The following is a 19,679-nucleotide window of genomic DNA, read 5'->3' as shown; positions in this document are numbered from 1 at the left end:
TCTTTTGGTAAGATTTTCCTCAGGAAAACATCCCAGAAAATCATTCTCTGCATTGTTTATTTATTCATTTGCGTGATATCTCGAAACACAGCCACATTTTAATGGAATTTAATAGAGAAAACAAACAAAATGTCATTAATTTCTGCAGGAGATCTGTTGAAGTTGGGCATTTTTGAACATATTTAACTATTTTCTAATGATCTACTGCTCTTACTTGAATTAAAAATACATTTTCTGTCATCAAATGCCATCAAAACAACAGATTTAAAGTGATATGCAGGCTTAGAGGACTTTTTAGTTTTTCAGTTGTGTCTTAGGGAAAATGGTTGTGAACTGTTGCACCAACATTGTTAGCAACACAAGGTTTGTGAAGTTAAATGTGGGTCACACTGATTGGAAAAAATGTCCTTTTACTATATTCATCTATGTAAAGTCGTCTTTAGCTTTAGTGTTTATAGTTTGAATAGCAGTGACCTTGAAGGTTAGCATCATCTTTTCTATTAAAATGTATATAGACTTGTGCTTGTAAAAAATAAATAAATAAATCTGATTCAAAAATGTAGGATATCAGGTGAAGCTATCCCAGCTGCATCAACCCAAGAAAAGATGTCTACTTTCAAAAAGCATTATATTGAAATGGTGCTGCACTGTGCCTGAAAGCCAGATAAAGAGAGAAATGATACAGTGGCTCACTCCAGAGTTGGTTCCTGTACGAGATATTATGTAATAGTCCATATTGAAGATAATAGTTGGATAACAAAGTGCAGTAATGATATGATATATGAAATCCTCGGCAGGAAACTAATATCCAGCTGTTATCGCCCGCCAGCTTGTAGAGGAGAAATGAAGGAGAAACTCTATATTAAAAGACCCTGTGGCGCTTTGAGTCTATCTCACTTCATATTCCAATGGAAATCTTCTCAATAATGTAACTCTGACTTCTGCATAATAAAGAAATTCTTCTCTGCTTCCCTTTATGTCCTTGTGGCAACTCACTGAAAAATGAGCTGTAAATGTGGTTAAATAAACTTTGCACTTGTTGCAAGAGTCAATATTTCCAAGAGCACGAGCGTGTTTGAAACATTAGCTTGTTGGAGGCGGATGATGATCAGTAAATATGAGTTCTGTTAAAAGTTTAATCTCTCACTTGTTGCAGTTTACTTTTCTGCAGCTGTGTTCAGTACATAAAACTTAACTGTACCCTACTTGTCAAACACCAAATAGTAGACAGACACAGTTAGAGGCTCCCAGGTGTCAAAAAAAAGAAAATGATTATTGAAAGTTTAAATGTTTGAAGTCTCAACCTAGACCATGAGAGAGAGAGACGAGAGAAGGCAGAGTCTTACATTCATTATTATTTTTGTTACTGTAATTGAACATCTCTCCCTTTCTATAAAACGTCCACCAGGCTCCCTGCAGTTCCTCCCGTCTTCCTGTCCTTCTCTACATTGATTTTAGTGCCGAGTCTTTCCATCTTTGTTTGTGCTGTTTCCATCCACAGGAGCACAATGGCTGCTCTGTCTGTTGCAGCTCTGTCGGTTTCACCTCTTAAGTCTCTGTGGTGCCAAAAAAATCCACACCGGTTCATATTTAATTCATCCTTTATTAAGCATGTTTTTCTGTCTGCTTCTCACATGGGTCTGCAGCTCCTACACCGCGGCCATTGTGCTGCATTCTCTCTCTCCTCCCAGTTACTTGTCACCTTTCTCTCCTCACTTAGACTTCTTATGTTGGACCCCCCCTCTGTTGTTTCCTGGAGCAGAGGTCTTCAAAGGAAAGACTGCACTGACCCTCACATCCTCTGTTCTCTCTGGCTCCCAGCTCATCTTTCTTTCTCCTCTTCACTCACCAATAAATGACCTCTCTCTCTTCCCTCTTCCCTTCTGTAACCTTTTGAAAATCTGCAAATTACCTAACGGACGTCTCCCTGGGAGCTTGTGTGTGTTTGTGTGTGTGTATGTTTGTGTTTTAGACACAGGAACAAGTCGATTGAAGGATTTTTTAATTCTTTTTTTTACAGGAAAGGACCATGCTGGCTTACTTCAGTTGCAAAAAATAAATATTTTTTATTACAGATTAACGGCTGATTACTTTAGAAATGCAAAAATATCCTGTTTCAACTGATATAAAACCGAGACAAGCAGCATAGGTCCATGAACTACTGGTGCAAAGTGACCATTTCTGCTGCAGCTGTCCCTCCACTCCCAACCAGTCCAAATTGGTCAAGTGGTTACAGCACGTGCCACATAACTGCAGCGTCTCTGGTTCGATTCCAGCTGGCGACCTTCCCTGCATGTCACACCCTTCTCTCATGTCCCTGCTACTACAGGGAAGGGTCTTTGTCCAGATCAGCACTGCTGGATGTGTCTCCCGTTAATATGCATGTTTCTGCCTCCATGTTTTCTCCCACTTATTATTCTAGCGCTGCTATCTGAACATCAACACACAGACACACGCAGCGAGTATAATGGCCGTGGCCAAGCGTAACAGGACAGTGCAGAGGCAGGTGCTAGTCATAACATCCTTACTGTACACGTTGTGCCGTTAGCTGTTAGCTGTGTGTGTGCCAGATAAATCTGGATGACCTCGCCTCGCCTGTGCAACACCCCCTGCCCTCTCTCCTTCCTCTAAAGTTACCTCAGCCTCCACGCCTCACCTTGTCGCCTTATCTGCCCTTTTATATTCTCTATCGCACAGTTTCCCCTCTCTCTTTTTCCCACAGTGTGCAGTGGTGTAATCAGCGCTTCATATTGTAACAAGAGATTAGAGCTGCTCAGCTAAAAATCACAATCTGCCCTGTCAGATAGCAGTGCCAGCACAGCACACTACTCACAAAGGGACACACACACTCTCATGGCTATAATAGAGAAAAGTGCTACCTGCAGTTCCTGCGACAAACCCCTCCATAATTGGTGTCTTCTATCATATTATCAGCATTTACAGCCGCTCTTTTATAATTATCACGACAGTCTAATACCTGCAGAGCTTTACTTTAAGGAGACATAATCATAGTTTGCTGAGTTAACCTCTCTGTACTACTTGTGTCCCCGTGTTGAACTGAAAGACACCCGAGAGGTCACCTATCTTATTTATTCTGTGTCTTTCTTTTTTAATATACTAATTTTGCACTGTGAATAGTCTAGAATAAGCCAGAGGTAGAGGAGAAATCAGGTTATTACAGATTACTATCTGCCGCACGTAAACATGGATTTCCAATAAGCAGGCTCCTTAAGTGCATGTAACCTTGTTCCATGATCCAACCTGGTTACTGGAGTGCACAGTCAGTGAGTGTCCTCACAACTATGGCAAGTATTTATTTCCTTGTGTGCACAAGTTATGTTCAAATACTATTCTTGTCAGGACATGTATAAAGATTTTTGGGGTAAAGAATATGTTTTAGGGTCGGGGAGTGAAATATGTCGATGAGTGTTCTGACAAGTATTATGAGAGACCACTGGATGTGCACGTGTCTGTGCACGTGTGTGCTTGTAGACAATAAGCTTTCTGGCTGTTGTTTTGCATCGCTATGATTGCTTCCTCATAGTTGTTTATATAGTTCAAACATTAACTATTAACACACACACACCCTCAGGGCTGAGAGAGAGAGAGAGACAGAGACATGTAGAGTAAAGGTGTCTCTATCGCACTTTAGCAGCTGGCTGTCGCTGGCTGATAGCACAACAACTACTGTTGCTGCTTTAGACACAGCAGCAATACTGATATGTATACACACACACACACACACACACACACACACACACACACACACACACACACACTCATCACCAACCTCGAGGCTGTTTTAGCATTTTGTTTTGCTTGTTTTTCACCAAGAGGCTGCAAGTTTTGTAAATACACACACTCTTTCTCTCTGCTGTATAAAAGACACTTGGTTACAAAGCTGAGGAAAATCACTTTAAACACACACACATACACACACACACACACACACACACACACACACACACACACACCAGCCTGGCAGAGTACCATTTAGCTGGTAATAGCCTCTGCATTCACACTGCGTATTAGTAATGCGGATTTCCCTGCTAAGACCCTCATATAATGAACTGGGTCAGACACACTCTTCGTGTGTGTGTGTGTGTGTGTGTGTGTGTGTGTGTGTGTGTGTGTGTGTGTGTGTGTGTGTGTGTGCGTGCTTCTGTGTGTGTGAGAGAGAGAGAGAGAGAAATCCACGGTGTAACTTTTAATACCTGCTAATCGTGTGTTTCCTCAGCTCTAAACCAGGGTCACACCTTTTGTGTGTGTTTCTCTGTTAGTGTGTTTGTGTGTGTTTGTCTTTCTACTTCCTGTATTGCTCTGCAAACTTCCCATTGACCCCCACAAGCCTTAACAATCAACACCCCGGTCCTCTTATACATATACATATATGTCTTTCTATGCTTCAGTTCAGCTTAAAACCAATTCTGTGGGGACATTTTGAGACTTTACAACTTCAGGAATCAATTTGAGGATTAAGACGTTCAGGGTTAGTTAATGGTTAAAGTAATGACCTAGGAAATTATGTTCTTGACTGTCCTCATAACTACATATAGGCCTGTGTGTATGTGTGTATTGTCAAACCTTCCTACCAGGAAGCTGTTATCATTTTGAATGTGTTTATGCCAGAAGGAAGAAAAATAACTTTAGATAAGAAATCAGCTGAAGCTTGATTCTCAGTGAACCAACAGGTTTTTACTCACAACGCACAAATACTCAAGTCTGCAGCAGTGAGACGTTTTTAATTAGGCCAACATTAGTCAAGTTTCCAATCTGACGTGTTGATTCTCAGTGGGATCAGTAGTAATGAAAACCATTTAGAAGTACAGAGTTATTTCAGAAATATGTTGAGTACAGTAGTGATTGGACCAGTCGTCCGGCAGTGAGGACTCAGCGGAGTCTAATGAGTGCTGCGTCTCACTTGAGTTTGTCTGCTGCTCTGGTTAGAAAGTAAAAAGGCTGTCTTTCCCGACTAGATTTCATTAGGGCTTAGTGTCTGGCGTGTCCCTGAATGCACCCCTTGGTACTTTAATACAGCGACTTAGAGACTGCATGATCGTCCTCTTTCACTGACTCCTCATTTCTTCTCCTTTTATCTCTCACTAGCTCATACATACACATTGATATGCAAGCTGTTACCTCTTTGTTGTCTTTGTTCTTTCTCCTCTGACTTGTACATCCAGTTTCTTCTCCCTCACACACCGAGTAAGGTGTACATTAGCCTTGAGGAAGACGCTGCACTTTATTATGTAGAGTTTGTTAGATGAAAGCCGGAGGATTCACGAGTCTCCTATACATTGTCAGTGAAGTATCTCTACATTGTTTATTCATCTCAACTTAAACTCACAAACATGGAAATGAAAGAAATAATTTGTCTACTTACTGGAATCACACAGCATGTGAGAAATACTGTATTTATTTGTTAAGAAAACTAAGACATTGCTTTCAACTAGTGGTCACTCACTTTTATCACATGGCCCCGGTCAGTTTGTAAGGATGGACAGCCCTGCAGCAGAATTAGAACTGCACTCCTGGCTCATTCATTCAGTCTGGTACTAGCATGATTGCTGCTGCAGTCACTAACAATCAGACTCAACCAGCTGTGCGCTGAGTGGACTGAACATCAGCAGCATCTGTTTCACACTGTGTTATATTTCCTGCTCCGTAATTCATCTCTCCGCTGTTTGTTGTTGTGTCTCTGTCTACACCACTTCCTCTCTATCTTCGCTTCATAATTTAAAAAGTGCATTTAATTGCAGAAGTTGAAGTAATACTCCACCCATGATCTATCTTTGGTTGTAAGTTTGTAACCTCCTCCTTGACAGCAAATAGCAGCCGTGGTTACGGTTCTGTCTAAGCAGTTGATGCATGTTCCCTCAATTTAAATACAGAACTACAGTATGAATTGATTTTAATTTGGAAAGACACATCAGTTCAGCCACAACTCAAAAGTGCAAAAGTGAATGTGATGTATTTTCTGTTGCTCTGCCTGACGTATCTGTCAGTTCATGTAGGTGTCAGATATGGATTACAGCCGAAAATAGATATGAACAGTTTCCCAGGAAAAAAACTTTATGTGATCAGCAGTTTGAGATTGAGCATAAAGCCTGCAGTGTGTTGGGAAAGCTGCTTTGAAAGGCTCACAGTTGTACAGGCTACACTTTGGAAGACGCTGAAGTACAGCAAAGCTTTCCACAAGGGAAATGTGGCTTTATTCCATTAATGAAAAGTAGCAGCACTTATGACAACAGTATGGTTTACAGGTATATCAGTGTCTGTAATAGGAGATGCAGTGAAACAACAGCCTCTCAAAACATGGATGACCTACGCTCTGTGCTGCCCCTGAATGACACAGTGATTCTTTCCTAGTGTAAAGCCTACAGACAAAGGCATGTGATAGGTCGTCTTGTGACTAGAACACAGGAAATAAGACATTTCTGGGATATTGTATTGAATTTGTGATTCATGGAGCAGTTTGATTGTGGACTGGGGAGGACAGGGTCAGAGGTGTCATGGTTCATCTAAACCTTCCTTATTCTGAGGTCTGACTATGAAATTCATTCATAGAAAACTGAAGATTCAAGTGATATGATTGGTCTTTTAATCGTACTCAGCTCACCTGTTGTTTCACCCTTTTCATTAAATCAGATAAATGACATTGTTAACTGGGATGTGTCTTAAGTTTTATTACTAGGTAGCATTAAATAGTCTCAAGTTTCTCACATTACATTTTTAAGTGCATCCTAAAAGCTTTCACACACAAGTATACTCACTGCTGGGGTCCTTTTAATACTCATGACAATAGGTATTTTCGCGTAAGAGGGTCCAAGTGGACAAAAACGAAATCCTCCGAAACTCAGATAAACCATTGTTGTGTCTGGATTTTAGTGGGAATGTGGGTTTGGAGCTGGCATCTAGCAGCTTTCAGCCAGGGAGGGATAGTTATCTGTGTTTTAATCAACCCAGAACAGAAGGAGAAGGAGGGAAAACTCTCCCTCTTCCTCTTTCTTTGGGTGTGTAATAAGGCGCCTTGCTCTAAATCCTTTAATCTAAGTAGGAATGAAGGTTATATCTCTGCCTTCTGGCTGTTGAGAACAATCTCTCCTTCTCTTTTTCTGTCTTTCTCTCTCTCACACACACATTTTCACTGGCAGACACGCCAAACCACTGGTGAAACAGAGGCTGCCTTGTTAATTGAGAGCCGATAGAGCTGCCTCTCGTCTGTCTTGCTCTTTCTTTGTGTTTATGTGTGTGTGTGTGTGTGTGTGTTCATGTGTGCAAAGGTTAGCAGGAGCTGTAGAACAGGAGCTCAAAGGACTGAAAAGTTTAGAAAACTTTTCAAAAATACAAGTTGAGCTATAAAAGTGGGTTCAAACATTTGGACAGGACTCGCATGCATATGCAGAAACGCACACATCCATCCCCTATGTGAGGGTTTGGCAGCGCTCCATGTGTGCAGGCAGTGCTAATTATTTTTTGATACAACTTTAGAGACATGCAGTTTTTAATAAAGTGCTTTTACATTCACTTCTTGCTTGATTTCTCCCTCTCGCTCTGTACAGACAAGGCAGAGGTTTAATTTCCAGTGTGCGAAGAGAAGCTGTAAATCTGCTGGATTCTGTCCAGACATAATGACTCGACAGCAGGAGCTGCAGTCATGGAGGCTGCCTACCTCTGTGTTCAGCTACGAACACAGCAGCAGACACTGTGTGTTCATACAGTATGAAGCACCTTTCATTTAAATCTTGAAATATGCCCCAAAATTAGCATAGAGAGCACTGAGTTTTGGAGTGAGTCTCGCCCTTCTAGCCAATCAGAGAATTTTATTTATTTCAGATTATTACTAGCATAAACATCACAGCATGCATTACTTTGAGATGAAAGAAAACCCCAACTAATTTACAAACTGTTGCTCAAGACAATAAGAATGTATATATTTTTTACAGTAGAACTCTATAGCAGCCCTATAGACTGCATCTGATTAGTCTAATTAAGAGGTGATTTATAATCCAATTGTCCGAATGCCTCCAGGTTCCCCTGGAAAAGATCATATCAAGTGAATTTAATATCCATTCAGGACGTTGGGCTATAATGAATCCTTCTCATGACATGGCAATTATCAGCATGTTGTCTGAAGCAGCTCATAATGTGGTCACATTAGGTAATGAGAACAGCATCAAACACTGGCGGCTTTATTAAAAACAGCTCTGCAGAACTTACAAAAAGTTATACTATAGCATAAGGATTAGGAACCTGTATGAGGACTTCATATAGCACCATAAACACACACATTGTAGTTTATGTTAACTCATGCCCTCAAACACCATCCTCCTGCCAGAAATACTTACAGCACAGCATCAAATGTGGATCAGTCCGCCACTGAAAATGTTCCCATCAAACGCACCATTTCCTCCTCTTTGATAAAAGTGTATAGTCAGAAATTACCGAGGCCTTTAAAATGTGTTTTTTAAAGATTTACATCTTCACTAAGGTTTGGAAGATGGAAGATATTCAGAGGATAATACATTTAGAACAATACGTGGATTATCCTTTAGATTACAGTACAGTGCCGGAGTCCTCCTGTCGCTGGGGAGTCCTTTCACTTCAACTAAAACCAACATGAACTCTTTAAATACAGGGAAAGAACACCTGTCGGGTGTTTGATCTGTAGTTGATCTTTTCATGTTCAGCTTGCCTTTTAAAACAACATTATCTGGATCTGTAGCCAGCAAAGTTGACAGAAAACTTCAATCATGACATCTTAAGGACTTAAAAATGAGCTGCTGGAGCTGTCAGGATGCTCTGACAGCTATTCCCATGTGAGCTGAATACAGCGCTCCACCAAACAGGATGGGGTGCACTGAACAAGCCTTTCTGCGCCGTACAACACGAGCATCCTTTAATTGCTTCAGCTGAAACTCTGACAGGGCAAAGAAGTGTGTTGATTTTTAAAGCTGTTGGAAAATGCTGCTTAGGTATGAGAGATAATTAAAGCAGGAAGCAGGTCTGTCGGTAGCACAGCGGAACGTACACACAAGGACACACAGCCTCATCAGCGTGTGTCATTGTCAGGTTAATGCACAGTGTATTCTGGGATAGAAAGTGGTCGTTAATCGCTTATTCCAACGCAGGCGACTAAATTACATTTGCATAACATGGAATTAATCTGCGTGAGAGTTTACCGTCATGAAATGGGATCACGTTTTTGTTTTGTTTTTTTCTTTTCTAAATTGTCTCTCGTCCCCGGCTTCAACTTAGCAGAAAACTTTGAATGGATCGATGTAAAGTCATATTTATTTAAGAAGATTGATTTCCTTCCAGACTGTGGGTGGATTTCAGTTCATTTCAGTGCGCTGTTAAAAAATAAATTTGCACTGACTTGAAACCTGCTTTAGATTGATAATCCATCACAGTGGGAATTTGCTCTGGTTTATTATTTGTAAAATGTGGGTATTTGTGGTAAATCACACTTGCGAGCGGTGTGTGTCCTGTTAAAGGGATTTGTATTTTCCAGCTCATTTGTTAGAATCTGTTTTCATCAATTCCTTAAAATAAACTAGAATTTAAGTGTAGTTTACCCAGCTATATTCAGATTATATATTTAATTTCATTTTATTCTAATGAGGGTTTACTAGAGTGATTTCATGACCCACAGTCTGTACAACGCCGTCATAGTTGAGAGATTTCTTTTGTATAGTAAATTAAGTCCCCACTGAACTGGACCTCTCTTCTTAAAAATACGTGTGCTAGGTTTTCCACAAATGCATTTCACATCATGCAAAACATTTTAGACTGTATGAGAGTAAAAGTAAGTGCAATTTATTTAATTCCAATGTCAGGAAATCGCTCCAGAGGTGTTCAAGCTGGTTAGGAGTTGCCAGGAGATGGTGTTCAGACAGCGAGACGTGTGGGGGAAATGTTTGTGACACTTAATAACACGGTGCTCATTAAAAGATGCAGTTTGGACAATAGTAGAATAGTTTTGGTCACGGACTATATGAGGACGCACCAAGAAGAACACGAACGGTGTAGATACAACTACATCTAACAGGAGAGATGCAGCTGATGGGCCTGTTGGAATCAGCAATGTGGGTCACATAAATCATACTTTGATTGAAAAAATATGCAGAGTCATTTATTTTATTTCTCCACCATGCAGCAATAAATCTGCCAAAATGCTGCATTGATACAGATCATTTGTTTAATTGCCGTAGTTGGAGTCCTCAGCAACAGCATGAAGTGGTTGTTGGTTAACTGGAAGTTGAGTTATGGCAGCTGCACTTTCTTCTTGTGATGATCCTATGGTGGACATTTAAGGCCAACATCCATAAATGAGTTGGCTAAAACTGTGATTTGTTGATTAATGAGGACAATTTCCCATAGATTCTACAACAGCGTTACAATAAATTTAGTCTCTCTCTGAATTAGCCTTAAGTCAACTTTCAGCATTGTTCCTAGGAGAGATTCTGAGACTTTATTAAATACAGATTTTGTGTAATACTCATTGTATTCTTCGGTTGAGTGGTTGAACAGACAGTCCTGTGTCTTTCACTCCTGACAGTCTGTCTTTGTCTTTGCCTTCTCTGAGCCTCGACACTGTTGTTTCTGCTCGCTGTGTCACTGCCCTGCAGAGACGGTACCGAGTGGTACGATACTGAGAAGTGTGTGTACACTCAGTCTGCTTAATAACTGCTGACCTCTCAAACGTTTGATAATGAGACTAATCCTCCTCTCAAAGGTTGACTTATTAGACACTCTTATGTTGTCATCTTGTAATATTGTGCACATAAACTCAGGACAGGATTACTGCAGCAATATGCATCATCTAAACTTGACTTCTCTCCTCATGTCCCTTTTTTTCTGGCCACTGCTCAGCTCATTTACTGTATTTGCTTATATGTCACTTGTAATATTGTAGTCATTTCTTTTTTTTAAATTGCTCAATCGAAATTCTTAATAAGGTGACAACAAAGAAAACCATCACATAGACACCTTTAAGTAGCTGAAACCTTCAAATGTTTTGCTTAAAAATGCTTTTTAATGGCAACTAAACACGAACTTGCTTGTTGACAGGCTTCTGTCGGAGCATTTAAAGCAATAAACCGTTATATTGTTAACACCTCATGGGTTGTTGAAATCACAGGTGTCAATGGCTGTTAAACCGCCTGGTGTGAAAAGTGAGTGAGTTGTAAAACATGTGTTTCAAGCGTAAGTTTGGCTGGTTCCATCTTGTAAAATCTATTTGGTGCATATATTAAGATAATTTTGCTCAGCTTTCTTTTGCTAAAACAACGCATACATTGGCTTGAGTTTGAGGGAATTGTAATGGAGATTTAGTCATTTTATAGACAAAAGAACTTCACTAATATCATTTGTTGTTTGATTACAACTTGTAGCACAGTGTTGTTCAGATGTGTTTCTATTGCCTGATGTGTTCTAGAGTTGATGACTGATATGAAAACCCATTAACAGATGAGTTAAAAAGATACAGTATCTTAAATAACATTTACAAACCTCCTCCTCTTAGACCTGGAATGATCTTGAAGTCCTTTACAGCACTCTGTTACTCTGCTGTGGAGGAGATGAGGTGTGTGTGTGTGGTGCTGATAAATGAGGTTTAGCGTCTGTGTGTGTGCATCCTATCTGTTTCGGTCTTTTAGTTTTATGCTTACTTTGTCTCAGCCATGCTCTCCTTCAGGCCCCTTCATTACCACCAATAAGAACTCAATTTCCCTGGGGCTCCGCCAATCATAGCACTCATATCCCCTCCAGGCTTGGCCAATCAGCTTTAGTGTTTCTCCGGCTGATGCCATGAATGGCTAATGGCACCTGTTGGTGGGTATGAATGTAAATAAGACTGCATCAAAGCTTCTCGAACACAGAGAACATTTCACCTATAAAGTAGAATCACTTCTTCTGCTGGTGTCTAAAGTTTGCAGAAAGAAAATTAAGAGGAAGGATTAAACAAGCTGTCGTTGTACATTCAAACTGAGCAGGCGTCGACCAATGAGGGTGCACAAACCTGCTGTCTAAAACTATTCCGAGAAATCTCATTTACACTTTAAAGGACTGTGTGATATGACCAAAATCACACATCCTGATATATGTAATGTCATATCTACAAAATAAAAGTCAACAACCAGGTTTCTAGTAACAGTTTGGTCTCACTGCAGAATTTGAACTTGATGCACAACTAGAACGGAAACAAGAAGTTCAAAGATGATGTGTTTAAATGATTCTTTGGGTAAAATATTAGTGTCAGACAGGCTCACATCTAACACACATACAGACAGACACACAGCCAGAGACAAGCAGACAGCCACAGATTTCAGATCTGGGTTTTCCCTGGGGATTTTCTGTGTCAGAAAACCAGTTTTGTTTTAACTCCTTCCCATGGGTGACGATATAAAGACAAAGAAAGGACGAGAAAAGGGTGAGATACATATAGTCAGAGAGTGAGCGAGAGAGAGAGGGGAACAATGTGAATTACAAAGAATAGTTAGAAAGAAAAAAAAAAGCTTAGAGAGGTTAGACAGAGAGAAAATCAGTCAGGCTTTATTCCCCTGGCTGGAACTTCGGCAGACATTCCTGGATTTAGTTTCACTCGAAACTTTTTAGCAGAGGGGTCAGTGCTCAAGACTTTCACAAAGTATGCACTCAGGATTTTAATGAGTCACAGATTGCTGTTCTCTCTCCCTTTGTGTGTGTGTGCATGTGTTTAGGCTGGTCTCACTTTTCCATTACAACATTTAGATTTTATCCCCTTTGTTGTTGACTCCAGTTTTCTACTGCATATGTCGGGTTGATCGTTGCCAACGTGCAGTAATCTCAACCACACAGGCCCAAAAAGTGGAAATAACATATTTAAGCAGACTTGCAAGTCAACAACTTCATTCCTGAATTCTGTCTACACAAATTATGCCAAAGCTGAAATTAGGTTACAGGTGGAAAAAAAATCTCCATATTCCGGACATGCCTATTTGCTGAATATGCTACTAAACACCTCTCATATTCACTACTGAGACATGCTTTGCTAACAGGTCTACCTGTGTGTGCCAGCAAACCTCTCCACAAATGATCCAAAATGCAGCAGTGCATCTCGAGGACTCATCCCACTACTGTTCAGCCAGTGCAGATCAGACTCTCTGTTTTTCTATCGGCCTGCTCAGTTGAACTACAACAGTGCAAAACAACTCTCTCATATTATCCTGTTGCATAGAGGAAGTGGTGCCCACATTTGCAGCCACTGCTCCACTGATTACCATTAGGAAAAACATGGCACGTGTTAAAGGCCGCTGATCTTCTCAATGATAATCACATTTGTTTACAATAATTGTCGTAATGCCTTAAAATTAATGCTGTAAGGTTTTAATTATAGCCTACACTACAACTAAACAGTCATTTGCTCTTCGTACACAACTAAATGGCTAAAAGTCAAAGAGTTGCTCACAGCAATAGGTGAACACGAGCAGAAACACACATACTTCTACACCTTTGACATCCAGTTTATTCCTGGGCTGACACCAGCCAGGCTTAAAGAAGCAAAGCAGGAGGATGAAAGAAAGAAAATAAGGCAGAGAGAATAGAAAAGGGCACGATGGATGGCGGAGCACAGGCATAGATCCTGTGTGGAAAAACCAAAGGTGATTTTCCTTTGATGTGGCAGATGCACACATCCATAAGAGCCCCTCTGAGAGAGAGAAAGAGACAGAGAAGGTGAATATACCTGCCAACTGTATTATTCCTTTTTTATGGTGTTCCAGGGGTGTGGAATAAAATAATATAAAATATGAAATTTGATGAGAGAGGAGGCCACCTGACAGGAACACAGTCTGGGTTAAGCACAGACATTTTAAAAGTGAAGAGCTGAGGCACAGGCTTTGGCCGATCACCTCATCGAGCAGTACAACCACAGTCAACAGCAAACAACGAAGCAAAGAAGAATATTTGTAAGTCAGATTTAATGACTATTGTAATTCTGAATATAAATAAAAATAAAATCAAAGAAAATGTTCCCAGCCTTTGAGAAAAGCAGCTGTTCACGCCTAACTTTTAAAGATCTAATGAATGTGTTGCTCACTCTATCTCCACTGTAACACGAACAAGAACTCTGCATTGCAGCCATTGAGAGCACCTGACTGTTGATGTCTGTGGATAGGTAATTTAGGCGAGCAGGTGGTTAGAGAGATAAGTCTTTTCACACTAATAAATCCCTTTGCAATGAAGTGAACTGAAGTGAATTCAATTTGGAGAGAGTAAAAGCACAGGGGAAGTCCACTGACCACCGATCAGAACTTTCTGATAGCTGCTGTAAAGCCAGCAAAAATAAATGAACATGATGGGACTTGAGGTGGTGTGATTTATTGCTCAGGAGGCAGACGCGATGAAATTGAGGGAAGAACTATCCGAGTTTATGTGACTCGTCCGAGACTAACCTGATGGTTGCATCCCTTGTAATCGGCACAGCATTAGAGCAGAATGATGTGCAGATAGACGTTCTAGTGAGCGTGATGTTACCGAACACAAGCCTGGTTTTACACCCACAGGCCACAGCTATAATTAAACACACCCATCTACACTAATGGAAGGAGAAACTCTGTATGTCAGACAACTAATTGCTACACTCAGTCTCCTGCTTTCGCACACATACACACACTTTCTTCTTTTGTCTTTGCTAATCTAATCGGGCTCAGCAACTCTCACTCCGAGTCGGTTACCTCCACCTTCTCCTGCTCCTCCTCTCTCCCTTTTCCACAGGTAAAGGATGTTCTGGGTTTAATGAGAGGCTCCTCATTATTGCTTCTTGTTTCTCTTTGCTCGCAGCTTTCATTCGTTTCCCCTTTAGTTTCTGCTCCTGTTGTTGGTGCTGAGCTCAATAGTACAATGTCAGAGTGCTGCTGAGATTCTGCTTTGTTTCAAGGACGAGCACTGACTGTCTTTGTCTATGAATCCAAGTTCAGTAGGTTTATTGTCACGACTGTTTCTCAGAGAAGGTCCTCATAAAACAGTTAGGGGACTATGATTATTTATTATTAATATGTTTGTTCATTTTCTTGTTTAATTGGTTAACACATACAGCGCATTGTCACAGAACTTTGCCAGAGCCCAGTGTGATATCTTCCAGTGTTTTGTTTTCTCAACTAAGTTCAAAACCCAAGTAGATTCAATTAACATTATATAAAACCAAATAAACAAAGTGCTACAGATTTACTTCATTAGAAACTGGTTTGCATGCATTAAATCATACAAAAAGAAAACAGTTTATTTCATTTATACATGTCAGACATGTTTTATCTGTAACAACGTGTGCACACAGAACAGAGCCCCGACCTTTAATGCTTCTACAAGCATAAAAATAGAACGATGCACATGCAGCACTGACGGTGGAGCTGCTGTGAGTGTGAGTTACACACATGTCATTAACTGATATGCTTCTATTTTGATCAGTCTAGCTGTCTTCACTGCCCCCATGTTGGTGTATTTAATGCTTAAAGTCTATTTTTGGGGGTCTGCTCGTATGAAATACTCCACAGAAAGTATTTCTAGAGGAATATATGAAGTAAACACAGCTCAAACAAACAATCTACTGCTGCTACACCTTGACTCACAGAGCTGGGACGACAATATGTAATTTTCTTTTCCTGTTTTTCCTGCAGACATGATGGAGCAGCGGTGGCTGTGGCTGTTTGCCCTGGTGGTTCTGGCGACCCTTTACCCCAGCCCCTCCCATGGTAAAAATCCAGAATTCAACTCTGAAACTCTGATCAACAATGTGGTGGCCAATCCTCGTACAGGCAAGTTGTACGTGGGTGCCGTCAACGCTCTCTATCAGCTGAACCCCAACCTCGAGAAGGAGTCGCACACCGATACAGGACCCAAACGGGACAACAAACAGTGCACACCACCCATCACTGATACCTGCGATAAGGCCGAGGACACAGATAACCACAACAAGCTGCTGCTGGTCCACAACGCCAAGGACGTGCTGGTCGTGTGCGGCAGCGTCTTCAGAGGCATCTGCTCGCTGAGGAACCTGAGCAACGTGGAGCAGCAGCTGTACTTCAGTGACACCAAAGGAGAAAAGTCGTATGTGGCGAGCGCCGAGGAGAGCGTCTCCGTGGTGGGGGTGATGTCATACTTCACCAAAGACAAGGACAACTTCACCGTTTTTCTGGTGAGGAGGAAAGAACACAGTCACACGACACAAGATGTTCTATGACACAGCGATGAGGGCTTCCTTTTAAAACACACTCCGAAGTTTTTTGATGGTGATTTGAATCAAATCAGACCCAGACTGAGGTTGCCTCATGCGATGTGGAAATTATATTTAATGTGGTGCTGAAGGTTTTTATTTATGCTTTAATTTGCTAAAACCTTTAGAAACACTGGTCCTTTCAGGTCCTTTTTACCAAAAGTACTAAACTGTCATAAAACAGTTGTTATTTTTAGGTAACTAAGAGCTTTCAGACCTCATTTATGTATTAATGTCTAAAGTTTCAGTCATGATCAATGAGTGGTTTTCACTCAATTCTCTAACCTCTTCCGTCTTAGGTTGGCAAGGGCTACGGCAGCCATGACAGCACCAAGCTGATCTCCACCCGCATCCTCCAGGACTACGGTGATTGGGTGGTTTTTGACAGCATCATTGAGGCATCAGCCGTCCAGGCTAACCCTTTCGTCCTTCGCTACCTCCACGACTTTCGCTTCGCCTTTAAAGACGGCGGCTTTGTCTACTTCGTGTTCTCGCGGACGCTTGGCGTTCAGGACACTAAGAACTTCACCTTCGTCTCCAGGATGTGTGAGGACGATCAGGGCTATTACTCCTACACTGAACTGCAGCTCAATTGCAGCACTACTAACAAGTACAACAAAGCTCAGGTGAAGGGTCTTCTCTCACTGTGCCTGTTACACAAGCTAAATACAAATGTTTAGTGTGAATATTCAACATTTTAACTGGGCTTTATGTTGCAGGCTGCCTATGTAGCAGCACCAGGTCAAGCTTTGGCTGACCATATGACCAAGTCAGGCCAGTACGGAGCAGTTTCAGCCTCTGACAAGGTGCTGTTTGTCACCTTCACTTCTGATGAAGACCCGTCTACTTCAGCCATGTGTAGGTGTCATCAAAATATATAAATACTAATATGTTCCTAATATATTATTATTTTATTTTAATTTAGGCCATGCGAAAAGGGAAAAGACAATATGTTTAGCAACACCAGCTGTGGTCTGATACTCCTCTTACATCTACTTCTCAGGGCGGATTAGTTAAAATATCAGTTTTCTGCTATAATGAAGAGTTTAATTGGTAAAAAGCGTTTTTCTTTCCTGCTTTTTTAAGTTTTATCCATTCACCTGAACACATATTGGAATTCTTCACCTTTTGTTGTAGAATTCAATAACGTTTCACACATTTATGATCACAATTATTCATCATGGGCATGTGTTTAATGGAACTGTAACAGTGGATATAAATGGTGTTTTTGATCCTCTAGGTATGTACCCTGTGCGCTCCATTAATGCTAGGCTGGTGAAGATAATAGATGCCTGTTACAGTCACAGCGGTATCATTAACGACACGTCTGCCGTGTACTCGCCGTACTCTTCCAAGTCTGAAGAGCTGTGCAGCAGCAATAGTCCGGTGAGCAAATCTGTCTGTGTCCCAGATAGAGAGAGACTCAAACAAGAGGGAGACGAAAGTCAATAGTTTCATATTAATATCATTGTTTTTCTGGCAAGGTTTCATTTTCATTTCTATTCTGCCCCATCAGAAAAACATGGCTGAGAGATACAAGTGTGGAGCCGAGTTCTTGCCCTCCCCACTGGCCAGCAAGGCCGAGTTCGCCTTAACAGCAGGATCCCCATTTGTCCGTAAGGGGCACATGACCGCTGTGGCTGTAGCTGTGGAGATGGGGCACGCTGTAGCGTTCCTGGGCACTGCCACTGGAGAGGTAACAACTCCCCGACTGATGTTTCAATGAGCATTTAACCAGCTGTACATGCCCTCACTTTATTATTACTATATATTTTACCATTTGAGTTTTAAATGTCACCTTTTATCCTGCTTTGGGAATCTGACTTTAAATGTTTGTTAATCCTGTTTTGGTGTCACTGTAGGTGCTGAAGGTGCATCTGTCGGCCCATCCTGAGATGTATGGACGAGCATCTAGCGAGGGGGACAAAGTCAACAAGAACCTGCTGTTCGATTCCAGCCTCCAACACTTATACATCACCACAGAGAAAAAGGTTAAAGTCACTCAGACGTTGACCGATTGATTATTCATTTTACTAAATCCATTTCTCTCAGCTGCCATCCATCTAACGCCTCTGTGTCTCCACATGAGGAAGGTCAGGGACTCAGACATGTGCTTCTATTTTTCATTTTATACGTCAGGTCAGGGACTTAATGAGTGTTCCATTTATTCTCTCTGCCTTATTTGATCATTTATTCACACGTTGAGCTAACGCCAATACATCCGTCTACATTACCACCCACAAGTCACTGATTGATTCATTCTCTCATTCTCTTTCTCTCTGCCCCTCTTTGTTTTCTACTCAGCTTTTTTTTCCCCCTCTTCATCTGTCTTTCTTTGCTTTTGTCCTTTAATCTTTCGGTCACCGCCGTCCTCTCGCTGGCCACACCGCGGCGATGTTATTGATTTAGAAATGAATTAATTAGAACGCACTCCAAGAGGGCAATTCACTTTGATCAAGTCAAGTGACGACAGTCCAGTCTGTTTCATCTGCTCATCCAAATTTATTAGACCACCCTTTGTTTTGTCAGAGCGGAAAATGATTTCCACAGTCCTCAGCTTAAGTGCCATCCATTCAAGACCTTCCCTTGACAAGAAAATATTACTTCTACATTCGATAGATGGAATATCACAAATTCAATTAAGTGATGTACATAAAGGAACTAATTATGCTTCATGTCACATGCTGTCTAACAGGATATATATTATTTTAGTCCTAATCGAAGAGCTACCTTTTGCCCTTAAGTTTGTGCATGTTGTGCACTCCTAGTGGCTCCTTCACAATAAAAGCCTGGCATTTGTATGCAGATCACCAAGGTTCCGGTCCAGGCTTGTCACATGAAGACCGACTGCCACTCCTGCATCAATTTAAAGGATCCGTACTGCGGCTGGTGTGTCTTGGAGGGAAAGTAAGTCGAGCTGCGTGTGTGTCTGCTTTTTGTTAAGTAGAACATTTTAGGTAGGTTGAATCGTTACCGTCGTGTGTTTGATGCTATTAGCATCTGCTTCACTTGCTCACAGATGCACAAGGAAGGAAGACTGTAGGAGGTCAGAGGAGGAGAACACCTGGCTGTGGTCACCCAATCAGCAGTGTGTTGAGATCAAGGCGTTTAACCCACCGAACCTCAGCTGCAAGAAGACGCGGCAGGTAAGAATGTGAATGATGGTGGCTGTTTCTGTGTCTTTCCCTCTGCAGCCCCCGAGCGAAGTTCAGTTCATGCTGAGTTCTGCTTAATTTAAAACCAGACAAACCTCCTGAAATCCTGAAACACTAACATGAATGGAGGAGTGTGATGTCGGCAGCTTTTCAAAGAAGCCGTTTGGTACGTGGGCCTCCGGGGTCCTCCTGAGGCAAAGAAACAAACATTTTTAATGTACAGTAACATTATGAAGATCAACATGTGGACTGTTTGTGCTGACGGTGCCTTT

The 19,679-nt window shown here is 41.3% G+C and overlaps 1 protein-coding gene across 1 annotated transcript in view; it reads left to right on the top strand.

Moving 5' to 3' along the window:
- The window catches only part of plxnb2a (plexin b2a), a 111,510-nt gene that overhangs the window by 66,668 nt on the left and 25,163 nt on the right, over positions 1-19,679 (top strand). The window contains exons 4-11 of the mRNA XM_026363428.1: positions 15,657-16,174; positions 16,552-16,878; positions 16,972-17,110; positions 17,493-17,638; positions 17,769-17,948; positions 18,115-18,243; positions 19,059-19,159; positions 19,272-19,398. Coding sequence (XP_026219213.1) covers positions 15,659-16,174; positions 16,552-16,878; positions 16,972-17,110; positions 17,493-17,638; positions 17,769-17,948; positions 18,115-18,243; positions 19,059-19,159; positions 19,272-19,398 — 1,665 coding nt within the window. The 5' untranslated portion in view covers positions 15,657-15,658. The remainder of the gene's footprint in view (positions 1-15,656; positions 16,175-16,551; positions 16,879-16,971; positions 17,111-17,492; positions 17,639-17,768; positions 17,949-18,114; positions 18,244-19,058; positions 19,160-19,271; positions 19,399-19,679) is intronic.

This window comes from Anabas testudineus, chromosome 23, assembly GCF_900324465.2.
Source record: "Anabas testudineus chromosome 23, fAnaTes1.2, whole genome shotgun sequence".
Lineage (NCBI taxonomy): Eukaryota > Metazoa > Chordata > Actinopteri > Anabantiformes > Anabantidae > Anabas > Anabas testudineus.
Note: the sequence above shows the minus strand (reverse complement) of the source record. Positions and strands in the feature narration are given on the sequence as shown.